This window comes from Anthonomus grandis, chromosome 16 (genome assembly GCF_022605725.1).
Source record: "Anthonomus grandis grandis chromosome 16, icAntGran1.3, whole genome shotgun sequence".
In the NCBI taxonomy this organism is placed as follows: Eukaryota; Metazoa; Arthropoda; class Insecta; order Coleoptera; family Curculionidae; genus Anthonomus; species Anthonomus grandis.
The window spans coordinates 8,646,002-8,664,525 of record NC_065561.1 but is presented as its reverse complement, the minus strand read 5'-3'; the positions used below and the strand labels follow the sequence as shown (position 1 = coordinate 8,664,525).

The window sequence follows — 18,524 nt, the reverse complement described above, 5'->3', positions numbered from 1 at the left end:
AATCCAATATCGAAGACTATTTGGAAAACAATGGTCTTTCAAAGAAAAAGGATATATTCTGGCAAAAAAATGTGCAGTATATCACTCCACCGATAGAGTGGCACGTTAGAGAAAAAGAACCAGTAGTTCAGCTAGAAAGCCCAGCGGTTTTTTTCTGTAATTATTTTGCAGATATTTTCCAACCCATGATGGAATATACAAATCTTTACGCTGTTCAGCAACAAACCCGCTTTGTTCCTACGACGGTTGAAGAACTAAAAACGTTTATAGGAATACATATCATCATGGGTAATCTACATTACCCAAGAATTAAGTTATACTGGGACCATAAATTACAAATTCCACAGATTTCCAATAATATGACTGTTAACAGGCGTTGTTAACTATTATAAATTGCGACAACATATTCACTTCGTGAATATTCACGAAAAACCAGACAACAGCGAATGATTTTGGAAGGTGCGTCCATTATATGATGCAATTAGGAGAAGATGCCTTTCCCTTCCATTGGAATCAAAATTGTCTATGGACGAGCAAATGGTGCCGTTCAAAGGCAGTTTGAAAGTCAAATAATCGTCAAAAACAAACCTAAACCATGGGGAATTCAGATTTTTGCGCTATGTGGCAGCAGTGGCATCTTGTATGATTTTATAATATATCAAGAATCTACTACTGAACTTGACCCACAGCAACTTGATGTATTTGGTTCGGGTGCTGCAGTGGTACTAAAATTATCTGAACGAATCTCATACCCTAGAGTACAGTTATATTTTGACAACTATTTTTCAAATTATAACTTACTTCAGTACCTTAGAAATAGGCAAATATATACAACGTGCACAGCAAGAGCTGAAAGATTTAAAAATCCGCCATTTTCGTCCGATAAGGATATGAAAATAAAAGGTCGAGGTTGTTCCGAAGAAATTATTAGCGGGGATGGGGAAGTCATAATGACAAAATGGTACGACAACCGGCCAGTTGTTATGGCATCAAATTATATGGGAGTTGGTGATAAAGACCAGTGCCGGCGATGGGATTAAAAAGGGAAGGACTATATATACGCTTCAAGACCACAAGTAATAAATAACTACAACTCTAACATGGGGGGTGTTGACAAGATTGATTTCCTTATTACCTTGTATCGGACATTTATTAGGTCTAAAAAGTGGACTCTGAGAATGTTTGCTCATGCCATAAATATGGCATGCGTAAACGGCTGGTTGGAATATAAAGGAAAAGCTGCTAACTTGGGTGTGGCTAAGAATGATGTCCTAGATTTGCTTCACTTTAGAGCCTATGTTGCTGAGGTTTTAATCTTGGCAGGAAAAACATCTACTAGGAAGAGGGGGCGATCAGCAGCTGATAGTCCGGGTCCTTCAACGCCCAAACCGTTAAAAGTAAGACCAGATATTAGACCAGTGGCCGAAGTTCGTTTGGACAGACTAGACCATTTGCCATCCATTGATGAAAAAGACTTTGTATCTAGGTGTAAAGTACCAGGCTGTAAAGGACGGTCAAAAATTTTATGCTAAAAACGTTCACCTGTGCCTTACAAAAAAAAGCAACTGTTTTGCAATATATCATACAAGTATTTTTTTGTTTTAGTTTATCTTTTATACCAATGTACACAAATGTGTAAATAAAAAAAACTAAAAACAAACAAAAAAATAAAAAAAACTGTTTACGTCAAGGATTTTAAAAAAAATTAAAGAGTTGAGTTACAAAAAATCAAATTTTTCTTTTAAAAAATGAAAATTCATGAGCGAAAGGGTTAAATGAAGAACATCCTGAGTTTATTTCCAATGCTCTGTTGAAATAAGATAAAGATTGTAGAAACTATATTGAAAATAATGGCGGCCACATACAAAATTTGTGAATTTTTGAAGAAAAAAAAAACATTTCACAGCAATTAAGATTTTTTTTTTCAAAAAAATTTAAATATTTCAAAAAAGGTAAAGCAAATATTAACATATATATATTTTTGAAATCAAAAGAAAAAAAATTGCATTTAATATATAAATATACACGGTTTTCGTGTGTTCCAGAAACCAATTGCAACCAATGTAGCTCTTGGAGAACAGAAACTGCAGGACTTGAAGGCTTATGTCAACAATGGAGTACTATTAGGTAGTGAGTACGTATGTACTATTCTATACATTTTTCTATATATTCTATATATTTTTCCTTAACCAAAGATGCCACTTCTGCAATTTTTCTCTTTTTCGGAGTTGGAGCTGACATTTTATAATTTGATTTACTAGTAGTTTTCGCAGTTGGCATCGCAGACTCATTGCGTTGTAGTTTATTACCTGTGGCAGATGTAGATGGCCGTGATGAACAATTTTCAGAATTTGAAACGTCTTCATTGTGATCACTATTGTCATTGCAGCTGTTATATTAATTATTAATATTATTTTCTTTCTTGCTGACTTAAAGGCTTATGTCAACAATGGAGTAATCATTCTTCGATGTCAGCAATGGCGAGAAGAGAGACTTTTAAAACCTACTTTAAAAATGATGGTGCGGTGCCTTGACAATTAAAAATGATTTTTTGACTGTTTATTCATGTGCGCGCCACATAGAAAACGCGCTACTTTTCAAAATTTCCCTGTGTGTTGACACCCATTATCTTTATTATAAATAAATAAATATTGCAATCTTACTTGCTATTATTTTCCTTTTCATTAGTACACATTTAATAAAACTGTGCATTCATCGAACCAGTTTAATTTTGACTTATACTCGTCCTTAGAACCTGCTCCAGACCTAGTTGATTTTTCAATTTTTGACAATTCCTGACAGTAAGAGGCTCGTAAATTTCTTATCTTCATTTTTATGTCTTTGATAGACATTTCTATGCCGAGTTTTAATAATTTACCACTTATTTTTTGTAGTGCTGAATCACGACTTATCTTTATATGATGGAATAGTGGCGTTCCACAGACATTCTTCCTCACGATACATTTGTACAATCTTAATCTCGGCATTTAATTTTGGCATGTTAGTTTTAGAAGCACGCGACCTGCTTTATTTAAAAAAATAAAGCAGGTCGGCACTACGCACTTGTCGTTCGAAAACACTAGCTTTGCCGGCCAGACGAGGGTGGTAGAGAAGCCAGGATGTAAAACCAGTAGGGGAAGACGCTAGTAGCTTAACAAAATAGAACTCCATGCTATTAAACTATCCTAGCTTAAGACACTGGCTTACTGTCTTTCTCACTAACTTACTAGCTTACACGCGAAACTAGTTCTGTATACATGAAGCTAGTAATACTAGCTTGCTAATTTAAAAGCGCTAGCTTGCTATCCTAGCTTGAAAAACTAGCCTCGTGTAATCCGGGCATAAGGGAGCCTCAGTCGTATGACAGCAGTATAAAGCCACCGGAGAATTTGGGGTTTTAGACCCCATCTTGTACCTTTGCTGTCTAAAGTAACTCCCAAGTATTTAACCTGCTATCCCAATATTAGGCAAGTCTGATACAAAATGGGAGATTTAAAGCCTCTCAAATTCCCCCTGTTAGTAAAGAAAATGAGCTCGGTCTTTTCTGGGCCGACCGCCCTGTCTCCTGACACCACTGTTCCACCATCCTGCACGCGACTAGCATGTGCTCACAGACTGTGTTCACGAATTTATCCATGAATATCACTAATCCATGGTCCGCAGATATTTGTGGATAGAATACTTCAACTTCTAGCTTCCTGAGGAGGCTACATCAGACACCAGAGTTGTAGAGAAATGCAACTGCCTTGTCAGTAGCGATGTTTTATTCAGTAGCGATCCTTTGGTCAGAAGGGCATCAAATGCACTTTCAAGTCAAAGAAAAGAGCAAGTGCCATTTCTTTGCTCTCTTAAGCTTTTTCAGTCTTGCTTACTACAAAGTGCAGTGTCGTTTCCGTCGACTGATGTTCTATGTAGTGGCGATTCTGTTAAAATCAACTCATATATGTCTTTATTATAAAGGAAGTCAGACTTATTGCCCTAGAGGACTGCCTTTAGGTTGGCGGTAGTCCTTCTTATCCGATTTTGAGATAAAGTGGTGAAGAGTAAATATATATGGACTATTTATAATTATTACCTATTGCCTTTCCTCTGCTTTCACTGGGTTTACCTGCATCACCCGATTTTGGTCCTTTAGCTCTGTCACCTTCACTTGTCAATCCAGAACTATCTGGTCTACCTGCACCTGCTCCAGAAGCTGGCCTGCCACTGCTATCTAAAAGATATAATTTTGATAAATTAAATAAATTATTAATACATGTATAACTTGTTATAATTATTACCCGCTGCCTTTCCTTTTCCTTCGCTAGGTTTATCTGCATCACCCGATTTTGCTCCTCTGGCTTTTTCAGCGCCACTAGGAGTTAATCTTGGAGTCTTGGAGTCCTCTGCTTTTCCGGTACCTGCTCCAGAAGTTGGCGTGCCACTGCTTACTAAAAAATATAATTTTTCATTTTGCTAAATTATGTAGCGAGAAGTTACAGGGTTTAATTACTTAACTGCGAACAAGTTCAGGAACGTGTTCCTTAAATGAAATCACTCAAAAATATGCCTGTCCTAAACGTCTTTATTTTTTTCGATAAATTTGATACCTTCTACCTATTTTTCTATTAATTGGTATACAGTTTCCATACATCCAGAGTCATATGGGATTTAAATGGAATGTTTTTCTTTATTATTTTTATATCATATCTGGTTTCTTAGCTTTTTTAGCACCGTTTATGCATAAACAAATAAAACCTAGTTTTTAAGTCTTTTTCTTTACCACCCAGTAGTTCAAAATCTAAGCAGACGGATATATATTCTGACCATGAAGCCATTCTCGCTAGGATTCCATGCAACACTGTATTTCCTTCATCTCATTATATAGGAAGAATTTTCAGCAGAGCAAATTTTAATGCTTTTTCTTCTACTACAGCTTTGGTTAATTGGAATGCAGTTGAAATGGCTCCTGACCCGTTTACTTTGTTATTTCATGTGCTATGTGACAAGATCAATCAGTGTTTTCCTAAAAAGAGGCTTAAAATGAAAAATAGAAAACCATGGGTCACAGCAGGCCTCAGAACTTCAGCTAAAAACCTCCGTTTTTTGGCTAAGTTGTGCAAGTTTACAACTAATGCAAACATTATTCTTTATCATCAGAAATATCGTAGTCTATACAGAAAGACGATAAAAGCAGCAAAGGTTAAATATTATAGTGACCGCTTGAATATGTGCTCAAATAGGCAGAGAGAATGTTGGTGAAATATAAATGACTTCAGGCATTCTCACAAGAAAGTTTCATAACCAGAAGTAAGACCAAATAGTTTAAATGATTATTACTGTAATATTCCTCATTTATTGCTCAAGGATGTGAATACTAATATTGATCCTTTGCATTATATTCAACAAGTGTCAGTTCAAAATTCTTTTTTCTTTTATCCTGTTAGCCTTACTGACGTTAAAGATGCAATTAAAAGCTAAAAAAACCATAAATCAGCTGGAGCTGATGGAATATCATCAAAATTACTACTCCTTTTGCCTGACTCAGCATTGAATGCCTTAGCTTCTGCCATAAACAATTCCTTTCATAATGACATCTTTCCAGCATGTTTGAAGGAGGCAGTGGTTATCCCTCTTTATAAGGATGGAGATTTAAGTGAGCCTTGTAATTTCCGTCCAATTTCTATATTATCTACCCTCTCCAAGATAGTTGAAAGGCTTCAGAAAGAATCAGAATTTTATCTTTTTTGCAACATAATTGCATTTTATCTGCAAATCAGTTTGGATTTCAAACGAGAAAAGGGACTCATGATGCTGTTGTCAGGGCTTATGTCAGGGTTCAGTGTTAAGACCACTATTATTTTTGCTCTATGTAAATGATTTGGGTTCATTAAAACTGCAGGGTAAAGTGGTTCAGTTTGCTGATGATACCACCATTTTATGGAATCATAGAGATTCTGATAATGTTAGAGCCCAGGTTTTTAAGGATCTTAAGATTTTATCGGAGTGGTGTACTGCAAACAGGCTTGTATTTAATGTGGGCAAAACCTTTATTATGGGATTTAAGTGTGACGTTCAGAGCCTTATGTTTAGTGAAAACTCCCCCTTGCAAAACAAAGAAAGCTGTAAGTTCCTTGGTATTACCATTGATGGTCGCCTTCACTTCGAAGATCATATCCTAAATCTTGCATCAAAATTATCCTCTGGATGCTTTGCAGTAAGAATGGCGGGGCAGTAGCTGGGAGGGGTAGTTGCACGTTCAGTGTACTTTTCTCTTATTGAGTCCCATCTTCGTTATGGCTTGCCTTTTTGGGGTTTAAGCAACAAGGGATTATTAAACATAATTTTTGTGATTCAAAAAAAGGCAGTTAGATACCTATGTTCCGCTGGGTTAAGAGATTTTTGTAAACCTCTCTTTATATCTCAAAAAATCCTAACTCTTTTTTCTCTTTTTATCTTAGAAACAGCTACTCTTATTCATAAATATCCTAAACCTCCCTCTAACACTGGTCATATGACTCGCCAGGTTAACGATTTTTCCTTACCAATCCCTACATCCTCCCTCACCAAGAACTCACTTATATACCTTAGCAAAAAAATTTACAACCATGTTCCTCTATGTATCAGACAAATTTTAGAAGTTAAGAAATTCAAAAAGGAATTAAAATCACTTTTATTATCCAGGGCATATTATAGCCTTGACGATTTTTTTAATGATACCTTTTAACCTGTGCTCTGACATCATTTTAGTTTTGTTTCCTATTAAATAATTTAATTTACTTCCTCTAAATTCTGTTTTATTGACAGCTTTACTTATTTTTTAATCAAATTTATCAAAAAGATGCTTTTTTTTCTCAATCTGTTTTATTATGATTAATTTTGGTAATGTGTGTAAATTTTATGGTAAAGTGTTTTAGATGTTATGTTTGTTTGAAATTTGAAATTTAAAGTGAATTTAGAATTTTTTAATTTTTAGGATCCTTGTACACAAGATTTTGTTGTCTTACGTAATATAGCACATTTTCTTTCTTTCTTTCTATATTCATATAATCTTTTTTATTTAATGTCATTCAAGGAATACGTCCCTAAATTTTATTGCTATTTTTTATATTAAATATATATTGACTTGTTATAAATATTACCAGAGGCCTTCCCCCTTTCTCCACGAGGTTTGCCTGCATCACCCGATATTGGGGATTTGTCTCTTTCAGAGTCACTAGGTAACCCCAATTTAACAGCTTTACCTGTACCTTCTCGAGAAGTTGGCCTGCCACTGGTATCTAAAAAGTACAATTTTGATTTTTGTAAAATTAAACAAATAATCAATAATAAATATACAGGGTGTCCCGAAAGTAATGGGACATAGAACAACAGTAGATTCCTTACTTCAAAATAATGTGATTGAGGTCAACTTGCCTTATCCTAACTTTAAGAGTAATAGTATACAGGGTGTCAAAGTATTATTTGATATATCGTTTTCTTCTCATAGGTCCTGAACCAAATGACATACTCATACTGACATGAAATTTAGACATACGAGTTTTTTAAAAAGAAAAATAAAATTTCGTATATAGTTTTTGTCTTTTTGGTTTCGTCGTGTTTTCGGGCACTTGTTGCGTTAGTTTTTACTTTTTTAAATCTCCTTATTAAAGTTTTTAGCAGCTCCGCATATTGGCTTGAAAAATAACAAAATAATTATTTTTTTAATATTACATAAAAATGTATACCTTAATAAAGTCGCTAGCAGCAACCATTTTCGAAATAATCGCACTTTTAGGTTTTCCTAATATGTGAATGACTTAAATTTACTAGATTTTTAGCAATGCAATCCTAGATAAAATAAAATTAATACCTAAGAATATTGATATTTATGTAAAATTAGAATAGTTACTAAATAAAAAAATATATAACTTTTTTGTTAATTCTTGTATCACAATCAAAGTAAATGATATTTATTTATTTTTTTATATTTTATGATCAAACAAATACATCAAAAACAATACTAAATAAAAAAACCATACATATAACGGTACTATAACAACTGTTCAAAATGCCCTCCATTAACTTCAATGCGTTTTGATATACGTTTAACAAATGACTGCCGTATTTTAAAAAGAAGATCATCATTATTTTTTAACATATTTACCATGTTTACATTTAGTTCATTTCGATTATTTATAGGACTATCATAAGCAATTAATTTCAAATATCTCCAAATACAGAAAGTCCATGGAGTTTAAGTCTGGACTACGCGCAGGCCCAAGCAAAAGTCCTCCACGGCCAATCCAACGTTCGGGATATTGTTCGTCAAGGTAATTGCGTACCTGTCGAGAAAAATGCGCTGGTGCCCAATCTTACATAAAATCCATGTTCTGCCTAACATTTAATTGTATATCTTCTAAAAGACCTCCAAGTTCATTTCGTAAGAAATTTAAGTACGAGTCTCCGTTCAAATTAGGTGGTAGTTCATGAGGACCTATTATATGCTTTCCAATAATACCATACCAAATGTTAACTTCAAATTCATGCTGGAAATAATGACTGACAACTGAGTAGGGGTTTTCAGTATTCCACATATAAGCATTTCTAAAGTGAAATACGCGTCTAGTAAATGTAGCCTCGTCTGTGAATAACATACTCTGCTAATAAGCATTGGATCTGTGTTTTGCATATTTTTAAACTGACGACAAAATTGCATTCTGACTGGCAAATCTGGTGGGATCAAACACTGATTGGTGTAAAGTGGTACGGATAGAAGCCTTTTTTCTGAAGTATTTTACCAACACATGATTTGCTTACACCCGTAGCTGCCGCTATTCGCCTAGTACTTAACCCGGGATTTTCTGCTACGCTGACTAAATTTTCTTCTTCCTGTTCTTGGGAAATATTTTTTGGCCGGCCCAAAACAGGCATTTTTGGCCAAAATGATCCATTTTCCTAGTCAGCTATAAATTCTTTGAAATAATTTATGGTTTGGTTGTTTTCTATCTGAAAATATTTCCATCTCCAAATTGGCAAGGCATTACTTGAAATGATTAGGCCTAGGCATTACTTGAAATGATTAAACTTAAGAGAAAAACTTTTTTACTCGTTTTTAAAAGTTTTATATGACATTCAAAAAGTTTGACATAAATAATACAAACACTTGTCTCCAACGCCAACTGCCAAAGATGCGATATAAAGTAGTAAATAAATATTATTATTATTTTTTTTTTAAATGGTGATTATGTAGAAAATGGTTGCTCCTAGCGACTTTAATAAGGTACTTATATATTTTTTATGTAAAATTAAAAAAGGAATTTATTTTGATACTTTTTAAACCTATATACGGGGCTGAAAAAAGTTACGGGTTCTAAAAAAGTAATAACTATCGTACACACCCTTTATAGTGACTAAACTATAAAAATTACCCGAGGCCTTTCCTCTTTCTCCACTACGTTTGCCTGCATCACCTGATTTTGGGGATTTGGCTCTTTCACTGTCACTAGGTAACCCCGACTTATCAGTTTTACCTGCACCTTCTTGAGAGGGTGGCCTGCCACTGGTATCTAAAAAGTATCATTTTTGTTTTTGATAAATTAAATGGGTAACAGTAAGTATCTGTAGGCTTATTATGATTGAATCGCTGATTATTAGAAGGACCTAACTCCAAAAAAAGGTAGTAACCTACGAGAAGGTTAAATGGGCGATAAATTCCTTCAAACCATTTAAATCTCCCGGAATGGATGGCATAATGCCAGTCATGTTACAGTGGGGTAGCGAACTGCTGCTGCCTGCACTATGTAAAATAAAATGCGGGCAAGTCTAGCCACGGCGTATATACCAGAGAGTTGGAGGGAAGCAAAGGTAGTATTTCTACCAAAGACGGGACGCGACTCCTATGCGAAACCTAAATCCTTCCGACCAATCTGCCTTACATCATTTCTCCTAAAAACAGAGGAAAAGCTCATAGAAAGGCATATCAGGGACAATGTATTACGGGCCAACCCTCTACATCGACACCAGTATGCCTACCAAACAGGTAAATCTTGCGAATCAGCGATTCACGAGATAACCCAGAGGGTCGAACAATCTCTGAACAACAAAGAGATCGCCCTAGGAGCTTTCTTCCCATGATTGGCGGCTGGATAACCCAAATGCTAAATCATAGGAGTAGAAGTAGCAGCAAATCTCAACAGCACAACGGTTAAGGCCAAAGTGTGCAGGGGAACACCGCAAGGGGGCGTACTGTCACCGCTGCTGTGGAACCTTGTATCGGACTTGTATCGGAAAGCTTGCTGACACGACTGGAGAGGCAGCTTATCCTCGCTATAGGATATGCTGACGATATAGTCATCCTTACACGAGGGGGTAGTCAGGCTCATGTATTCAAAAAAATGCAAAGAGCCCTGACTACTGTCGAGCACTGGTGTGAGGAAGAACAACTAAGGGTAAATCCCACAAAAACTACTCTGGTTTCCTTTACCAAAAGAAGGAAACTAGAGCCCATTAGAAACATAAAATTTTATGGAGAAAATCTGCGACTTGAAGACGAGGTCAAATATCTAGGTATAACCCTGGATAAAAAACTCAGCTTCAAGAAGCATGTAATCCAGGCTACAAATAAAGCCACGAAAACTCTTATGTACTGTAAGAGAATGTTCGGTAGATCATGGGGACTGTCACCAAAAATGGTACATTGGATGTACACGACAATAGTTAGACCCATCATTACATACGCAGCACCTATATGGTGGCATGCGGCAGAAAAGAGGACTGTAATACAGATACTCAACAAAACACAACGAATAGCATGTCTGGGCATAACAGGAGCGATGTCAACAACGCCGACTGCTGCCCTAGAAAACCTGATAGGACTAAGCCCGCTACACTTAGTGGTACGGGCTGAAGCTATATCGGGGGCGAAAAAAGACTGCTGTCAAATGGCGCAACAATCCTATCGAAAGATGGGCACAATGCCTTATTTGACAAGATATAGGACCTTGGGCGCCTGGCCCTAAGAACAGACAGAACCAAGGTCACATACCTAGACAAACCTTTTGTCATCAAAGAGAAAAGAGGACCACTGGACGCAGAAGCGGACAGGCTCAGGCAAAGAGGTTACTCAGTATGGCACACGGCAACCAAACGATCCAAGATCGGGGTAGCTGTGGGCATGGTGGAGGACGAACAACAGGGCAGACAACTCATGCTAAACCTGGGCCTGGAAACAACAAATTTACAGGCAAGCATAATAGGAATACAAACCTGTGTCCAACTGATGAGAGAAGGGCTGCCAAGACGCAAAACCTTCGCAATTTTCACAGGAGACCAGGCTGCAACACTTGCAAGGACTGTGCAAAGCTGCTGGGAGGATCTCAGGAACCTCGCCGAAGCGCAAAATAGGCCAGAGATAATCCTAGCAGAGAATATGGGCAACAATAAGGCTGCAAGAAGGGCTATCCAACTTGCAACTCAGGGAGCCAGCAACGGCCTGGTAGGCCCTGAACCAACATGTTGTGTCAACGATAAGACCTGGAAGAGGGAAATCGGCAACTGGCTAACAAACCAGAACAAATCCTACTGGGAACAGCTGCCAAAGATGGAACAATTCAAATAACTTATAGGCAGCCCACCCTTCAAGAAGGGTGAGAACATACTGGGCCTCTCCAGACAACAACTGCGAAAGGTCTCGGGGCTATTTACAGGCCGTGCGCCCAGCAGGAAACACCTGCATACGCTAGGGAAATCAGTTACCTCGCTATGTAGGGGATGCAATGAGGAGGACGAAACAACTCTTCACATACTGTGCTTCTGTGAAGCATTTAATCAAACCAGGGCAACATTCCTGGAGGAAGAGAAACCCTCACCAGAGGGTATAAGAAATCTAAATCTAGTATAAGGTCCCACACTACTGAGGGCGGCGCCACGTAACCAGGGTTCATAAAGAATTTCTCCACCGACCCCAAAAAAAACTCCAAAAAACTAGAATTTTGAGAAAAAAAACCGAATATAAACTATATTCGTAAGTTTACCAAAAAACGTTCAGGTAGACATAGGGCATCTTATATCGCAGGACTTTTAGCAATAAAATCAGTGAAATTTCTATTACTAGACATACTTTTTAAAAACGACCTTGGAATTAGTTTCTTTTAAAACCAAAAGTTTTTATTTAAAAATGAACTGAAGAAATTATTAGTTTTAACCAAGTTTTATTAATACTACATTACATTAATATTATTAAACTATTCATAAAAGTTCTTCATTTTCTTCAGCAATATATTTTAACAAATTGCTGACAGAGTCAACTGTATGTTTATTAATTTGCACTTTTTCCTTAGAGTGAGCAATGAGCAAAGCATCAAATTAATACATCTAATGGCCTTGGTCTAATGCCTGGTTATTTTAACTGAAATGAGTGCCTTTTTAATCTCACTATAAAATCCGATGTCTGCAGGTGACCCTTTTGGAAATATTTGAACTTCATGAATGAGTCTGGCGTAAAAGTTTGCTTATGTTAACGACGAACGTTTCTGCCGTACGATTCCATTGATAGCATCGACTTTTTATATAACATTGGCCATCAAGTCCTTGGTATCTTTCGTATGAATTACTTTTACTATTAGTTTGATTTTGCGTTTGCAATTAACTCAACAGACTCCACAGGATGATAAATGCAATCCACTTTACTTATATTTCGTTTAAACAGGCCGAATGTCCTATCGCAGTCTAGAATGACCACCTCGGAGATCTTATGGGAAATCTTTCGATAATGTTTTCAAACCTTCCTGACTCAATCAAACCCAAGCAAAAACGAATAAAGGTGTGATTTTTATTCTGACCCGGGCAGGCGTCAGAAAACAGAAGCATGTTTTAAGCATGATACACACTCTTTAACGAAGTCCAAGAGAAAGCTGCATACCTAATTTGCACGCTTTTTAGCTGTCCCCTTGGAATATAGATACATTCGTGACTGAAAATGTGATGAAAAATTTCTTGAACGTGAATGTGGGGCAAAAGCAAGTTTTGCAAAAAATTAAATAAAAGACTTGCAAAGTTCTTCAAAGATTCTTTAACTTTGTGTTTGTTTTTTCACAGGATGAACAAACATTAATTTGAGGTTGACCAAATCGTAGGTTAAAGTTATCATAAAAATATTTTAGGTAAACGGATTTGACAGTTGTATCTGGATATCCTGTTTTATAAAGCGTGCACATTATTTTTATATTTTGCCCATAATAGGTGATTTTCGTAGGAAAAGAGCTAATGTGATGCTGATAAATTTGCCTGCAAATATCGCCAGAGACAGAATGAGTTACAATTAAACCCTCTTTTACCTTTTGGAGTTATCCCCTGAGCAAGTAAGGTTGTGATACGATAAACTCATTTCTGGGGAAATAACATGCAAATTCAAAAATGGTTTGCGGTATATTGCAACTCGATCGTTATTGCGATGACAAAAAAATTTAAAACTAGCCTTTCGTTTCTCTATTTTTTCTCTTCTATGTTTAATTTCATAACATTTTATAAGCCGCTGTAAATGAAGGCGCTGTTTATTTTTAAAATCCAGGCTATTGACGGCCTTTAACAAATCAGTTTGTTGGTCCAATGTAAACTGTCTGTAGCAAGCCTTTTTACATCTGAAAAAATTCTGTTATTTTTAATTTTTGCTAACAAAATAAACAACTACGAACAACATAAAATATGCTACCGCTCTGTTACCTGCATATAGGCGACAAAATATTTTTTTTTGGACTATATTTTCTTTTGTAGTTTTATATTCATCACTGTTTAATCTGTTAACCTTCCTGACGTTGCAATTCTAATTATTTAACTGTCGCTGATGCTCTTCCCCTTTGAATTTGAACATTATTCGTTTCATCTTCATTTCGCGTTGTATAATTCTTTTACACTTCATTAAAAACACAAACAACAAGTTAATGAGGTAGCAAAATTTTGTCATTCACGTAACCTTGCACATTTGTTCTTGATATTTCTTAAAAGTTGAGTATTAAAAGGAACTAACTCTGGTATTTCCTGACACCGCAGTAAACATCTGCGGGGGTTCTGTCAGGCGCGTCTCTAGGTGGCGGATAGGAGAACGGCCGGAAAACCAGAAATGGTTCCGGTTAACGGTGACTATAAGGGAAGCCAACGGGCCTACACCCGTCCAACTGAAGCTATATACCGTCAGCTATATACCGTAAACCGTCCATTCGGCGCAACGACCCCCATGATCCTGAAAGGGAGCGTGGGGTACGTGCTGATGAACGGCACGGGGGTCTGGGCTTAACCACCCGGACCGCGTGGTGAGAACACTATAAAATCTCCCAATTCCTAGGGTATGGCGCGCGCCAAGGGATGCAAGACTGGGGGGAAGTCCAGTCACTAGCGGCCAACCCTGAGGAACAAGGCGCACCCCAGTGTATCCAGCCTTACCCCTGCATGCGGGGCTCTGCAGGGGTGGACCACCCTTTCCCTAGCTACTCGTGGGAACATCTATGAAGGACCAAAACAACAAGAAAACCAAAAAAGGGGGCCAAGAGCAACAATGGCGGGACCTAAAGGAACCGCTGTTGAGAAGTCAACGGCGGGGCCGCAAGGAACCGCCGCTGAGAAAGCAAAAGAGGGACCTGCCGGGAGGAAACGACCGTCGGCGGCTCAAAGACGGAAAGCCAAACTGTTGGCGGCCAAGGGAAGGGGGGGGACGGGGCCCAAAGAGGCACTGACACCCACCCAGACCAAGGCCAATACGAGCGAGACGCAAAAACGCAGACATCGCTTGGAGGGAGAAACTCCGCCGGAGTCAAAAAGACCCAGGAAAAAGCCCAGGGGCCCAAGACGGGAACCAGGGCTGTCCTATCGGGATGCTGCGGCGGGGCTAAGAATGGCCATAACAGCCAAAAAATACCCCGAGGCATTCGTCTCGGAGGAGCAGGCAAACACCCTAAAAGGCTGGCTGCTCAACAAAACGCTCGCTCTGCAGAGCGGATCACAAATTACGCCCAAGTTTGCAGGCGTAAGCCACGGTGGGGGAATCCTTCACATCACCTGTGTCGACGAGTCAACTAAAAATTGGCTCGTCGAACTGGTGCAGAAGGAAACTCCCTGGGAAGGGGCTGAACTCCAGACAACGGAGGACGGCAAACTTCCCAGGCCGGTGAAGGCAATAACATGGGTGCAGGGACCTACTGAGGAACCGAAAGCACTCCGACACAAGCTGGATGTTCAAAACAACATCAACACCAGCTTGTGGAAAGTGCTCCACATGAGGAAGGACCAGGACGATAAGGGTTGCCTGGTAACGCTCGTCATGGACGAGAAAGCCTGGGCCAAAGTAAGGGAAGCGAATCAATCGCTATACCTCAACTTTGGCAGCATAAAAATTAGACTCTTGGCCGGCAGCCAAGAGAAAGAGAAGAGGGACCAGGCAACCCCTATGGAAACAGAGGGAGTACCGGGAACCTCTTCTTCCTAAAATCGTTCTCCGCAATGGGTGCGAGGCTGATACAAATAAACCTCCACCACTGCAAAGCAGCCACTGCGGCCTTACAAAAATGCATAGCCGACAACCATATTCAGATAGCCCTGATTCAGGAACCTTATGCTTATAGGGGCCAGATAAGGGGACTAGGAAACCTCAACGGGAGAATAGTGTCAGACCCAAAAGAGGGACCTAACCTAAGAAGCTGTATCTTTATAAGAAAAGATATAGAGGCCACACCGCTGTGGGAGTTTTGTGACAGGGACACAGCGGCGGTCAAAGTACAAATCAAAACAGCGGAGAGGAGCTACGATACAATAATAGTATCAGCATACTTTCCGCACGATCAACAAGGGGAACCACTTCCGACAACAGTTCGGAGGTTGATAGACCATCAAAGATTGGAAAACCTTATAATAGGCTGTGACGCCAATGCTCACCACACTATCTGGGGAAGCACTGGAACAAACAAACGAGGCGAATCATTATTAAATTACTGTGCTGCCTCCGGTCTAAATATACTTAATGTGGGGGAGGAACCGACCTTCGTCAACATACTCCACAGAGGAGTAATTGATCTAACCATTGGCAAGGGACGCATCTGCGACCTCGTTAAAAAATGGCATGTATCTGACGAACCAAGTTTGTCGAATCACAGGTACATAAGATTCGATCTAGAATCTATGGATACCAATCCGGAGACCTAAAGGAATGCCAGGAAAACGGACTGGGACCTCTTCAATGAGATACTAGGACGCGAACTGGAAAACTGTCCAACGGAGGCAAAAGACAATGTAGAGCTCGAAGTGCTGACAGAGTCAGTCACTGAGGCTATTAAAGTTGCTTTTGAAAACTCATGTCCACTAAGCAAACCGCGTCAAGCAGGGAACACCTCATGGTGGAACCAAGAATTGGGAGAGCTAAGGAAGACAGTAAGAAAGCTTTTTAACAGAGCCAAAAGAACTGGCGAGTGGAATCTATACAGACAGCACTTAACCAGGTATAATGATGCTATAAAAAGAGCAAAGAAAGAAGGGTGGAGGAAGCTATGCCGGGACCTAACAGAGACACCAGCATATGCTAGACTCCACAAGGCAATATCCAAAGGGCCACGACAAACCCTAGGCTCTTGTCTAAAATCCGATGGAGAATATACGACAACCGAGGAAGAAACGCTTGGCTTAATGCTGAAAACGCACTTTCCGGGATCGAAAATTCTCCACCAACCAGAACATACCCAGGACCCAACTCCTATCATTCCGAACAGGGGCAAAAGGGAACACTGGGAACTAGCGAAAAAGGTAGTAACCTACGAGAAGGTTAAATGGGCGATAAATTCCTTCAAACCATTTAAATCTCCCGGAATGGATGGCATAATGCCAGTCATGTTACAGCGGGGTAGCGAACTGCTGCTGCCTACACTATGTAAAATAATGCGGGCAAGTCTAGCCACGGCGCATATACCAGAGAGTTGGAGGGAAGCAAAAGTAGTATTTCTACCAAAGACGGGACGCGACTCCTATGCGAAACCTAAATCCTTCCGACCAATCTGCCTACATCATTCCTCCTAAAAACAGAGGAAAAGCTCATAGAAAGGCATATCAGGGACAATGTATTACGGGTCAACCCTCTACATCGACACCAGTATGCCTACCAAACAGGTAAATCTTGCAAATCAGCGATTCACGAGATAACCCAGAGGGTCGAACAATCTCTGAACAACAAAGAGATCGCCCTAGGAGCTTTCTTAGATATTGAGGGAGCATTCGACAATACATCATATGACTCAATCAACCGTGCGATAGCAGCACGAGGAATACATCCCATGATTGGCGGCTGGATAACCCAAATGCTAAATTATAGGAAAGTAGCAGCAAATCTCAACAGCACAACGGTTAAGGCCAAAGTGTGCAGGGGAACACCGCAAGGGGGCGTACTGTCACCGCTGCTGTGGAACCTTGTATCGCACAGCTTGCTGACACGACTGGAGAGGCAGCTTATCCTTGCTATAGGATATGCTGACGATATAGTCATCCTTACACGAGGGGGTAGTCAGGCTTATGTATTCGAAAAAATGCAAAGAGCCCTGACTACTGTCGAGCACTGGTGTGAGGAAGAACAACTAAGGGTAAATCCCACAAAAACTACTCTGATTTCCTTTACCAAAAGAAGGAAACTAGAGCCCATTAGAAACATAAAATTTTATGGAGAAAATCTGCGACTTGAAGACGAGGTCAAATATCTAGGTATAACCCTGGATAAAAAACTCAGCTTCAAGAAACATGTAATCCAGGCTACAAATAAAGCCACGAAAACTCTTATGTACTGCAAGAGAATGTTCGGTAGATCATGGGGACTGTCACCAAAAATGGTACATTGGATGTACACGACAATGGTTAGACCCATCATTACATACGCAGCACCTATATGGTGGTATGCGGCAGAAAAAAGGACTGGAATACAGATACTCAACAAAACACAACGAATAGCATGTCTGGGCATAACACGAGCGATGTCAACAACGCCGACTGCTGCCCTAGAGAACCTGATAGGACTAAGCCCGCTACACTTAGTGGTACGGGCTGAAGCTATATCGGGGGCGAAAAAAGACTGCTGTCAAATGGCGTAACAATCCTATCGAAAGATGGGCACAATGCCTTATTTGACAAGATACAGGACCTTGGGCGCCTGGCCCTAAGAACAGACAGAACCAAGGTCACATACCTAGACAAACCTTTTGTCATCAAAGAGAAAAGGAGACCACTGGACGCAGAAGCGGACAGGCTCAGGCAAAGAGGTTACTCAGTATGGCACACGGCAACCAAACGATCCAAGATCGGGGTAGCTGTGGGCATGGTGGAGGACGAACAACATGGCAGACAACTCATGCTAAACCTGGGCCTGGAAACAACAAATTTACAGTCAAGCATAATAGGAATACAAACCTGTGTCCAACTGATGAGAGAAGGGCTGCCAAGATGCAAAACCTTCGCAATTTTCACCAGGCTGCAACACTTGCAAGGACTGTGCAAAGCTGCTGGGAGGATTTCAGGAACCTCGCCGAAGCGCAAAATAGGCCAGA

The 18,524-nt window shown here is 39.4% G+C and overlaps 1 protein-coding gene across 1 annotated transcript in view; it reads right to left on the bottom strand.

The window, feature by feature from the left end:
• LOC126745956 (nucleolar protein dao-5-like) overlaps positions 1–18,524 on the bottom strand; it is a 33,846-nt gene that overhangs the window by 9,054 nt on the left and 6,268 nt on the right. The window contains exons 14-17 of the mRNA XM_050454016.1: positions 9,390–9,527; positions 7,122–7,259; positions 4,281–4,430; positions 4,076–4,213 (exon numbers count right to left, since the gene is read on the bottom strand). Coding sequence (XP_050309973.1) covers positions 4,076–4,213; positions 4,281–4,430; positions 7,122–7,259; positions 9,390–9,527 — 564 coding nt within the window. The remainder of the gene's footprint in view (positions 1–4,075; positions 4,214–4,280; positions 4,431–7,121; positions 7,260–9,389; positions 9,528–18,524) is intronic.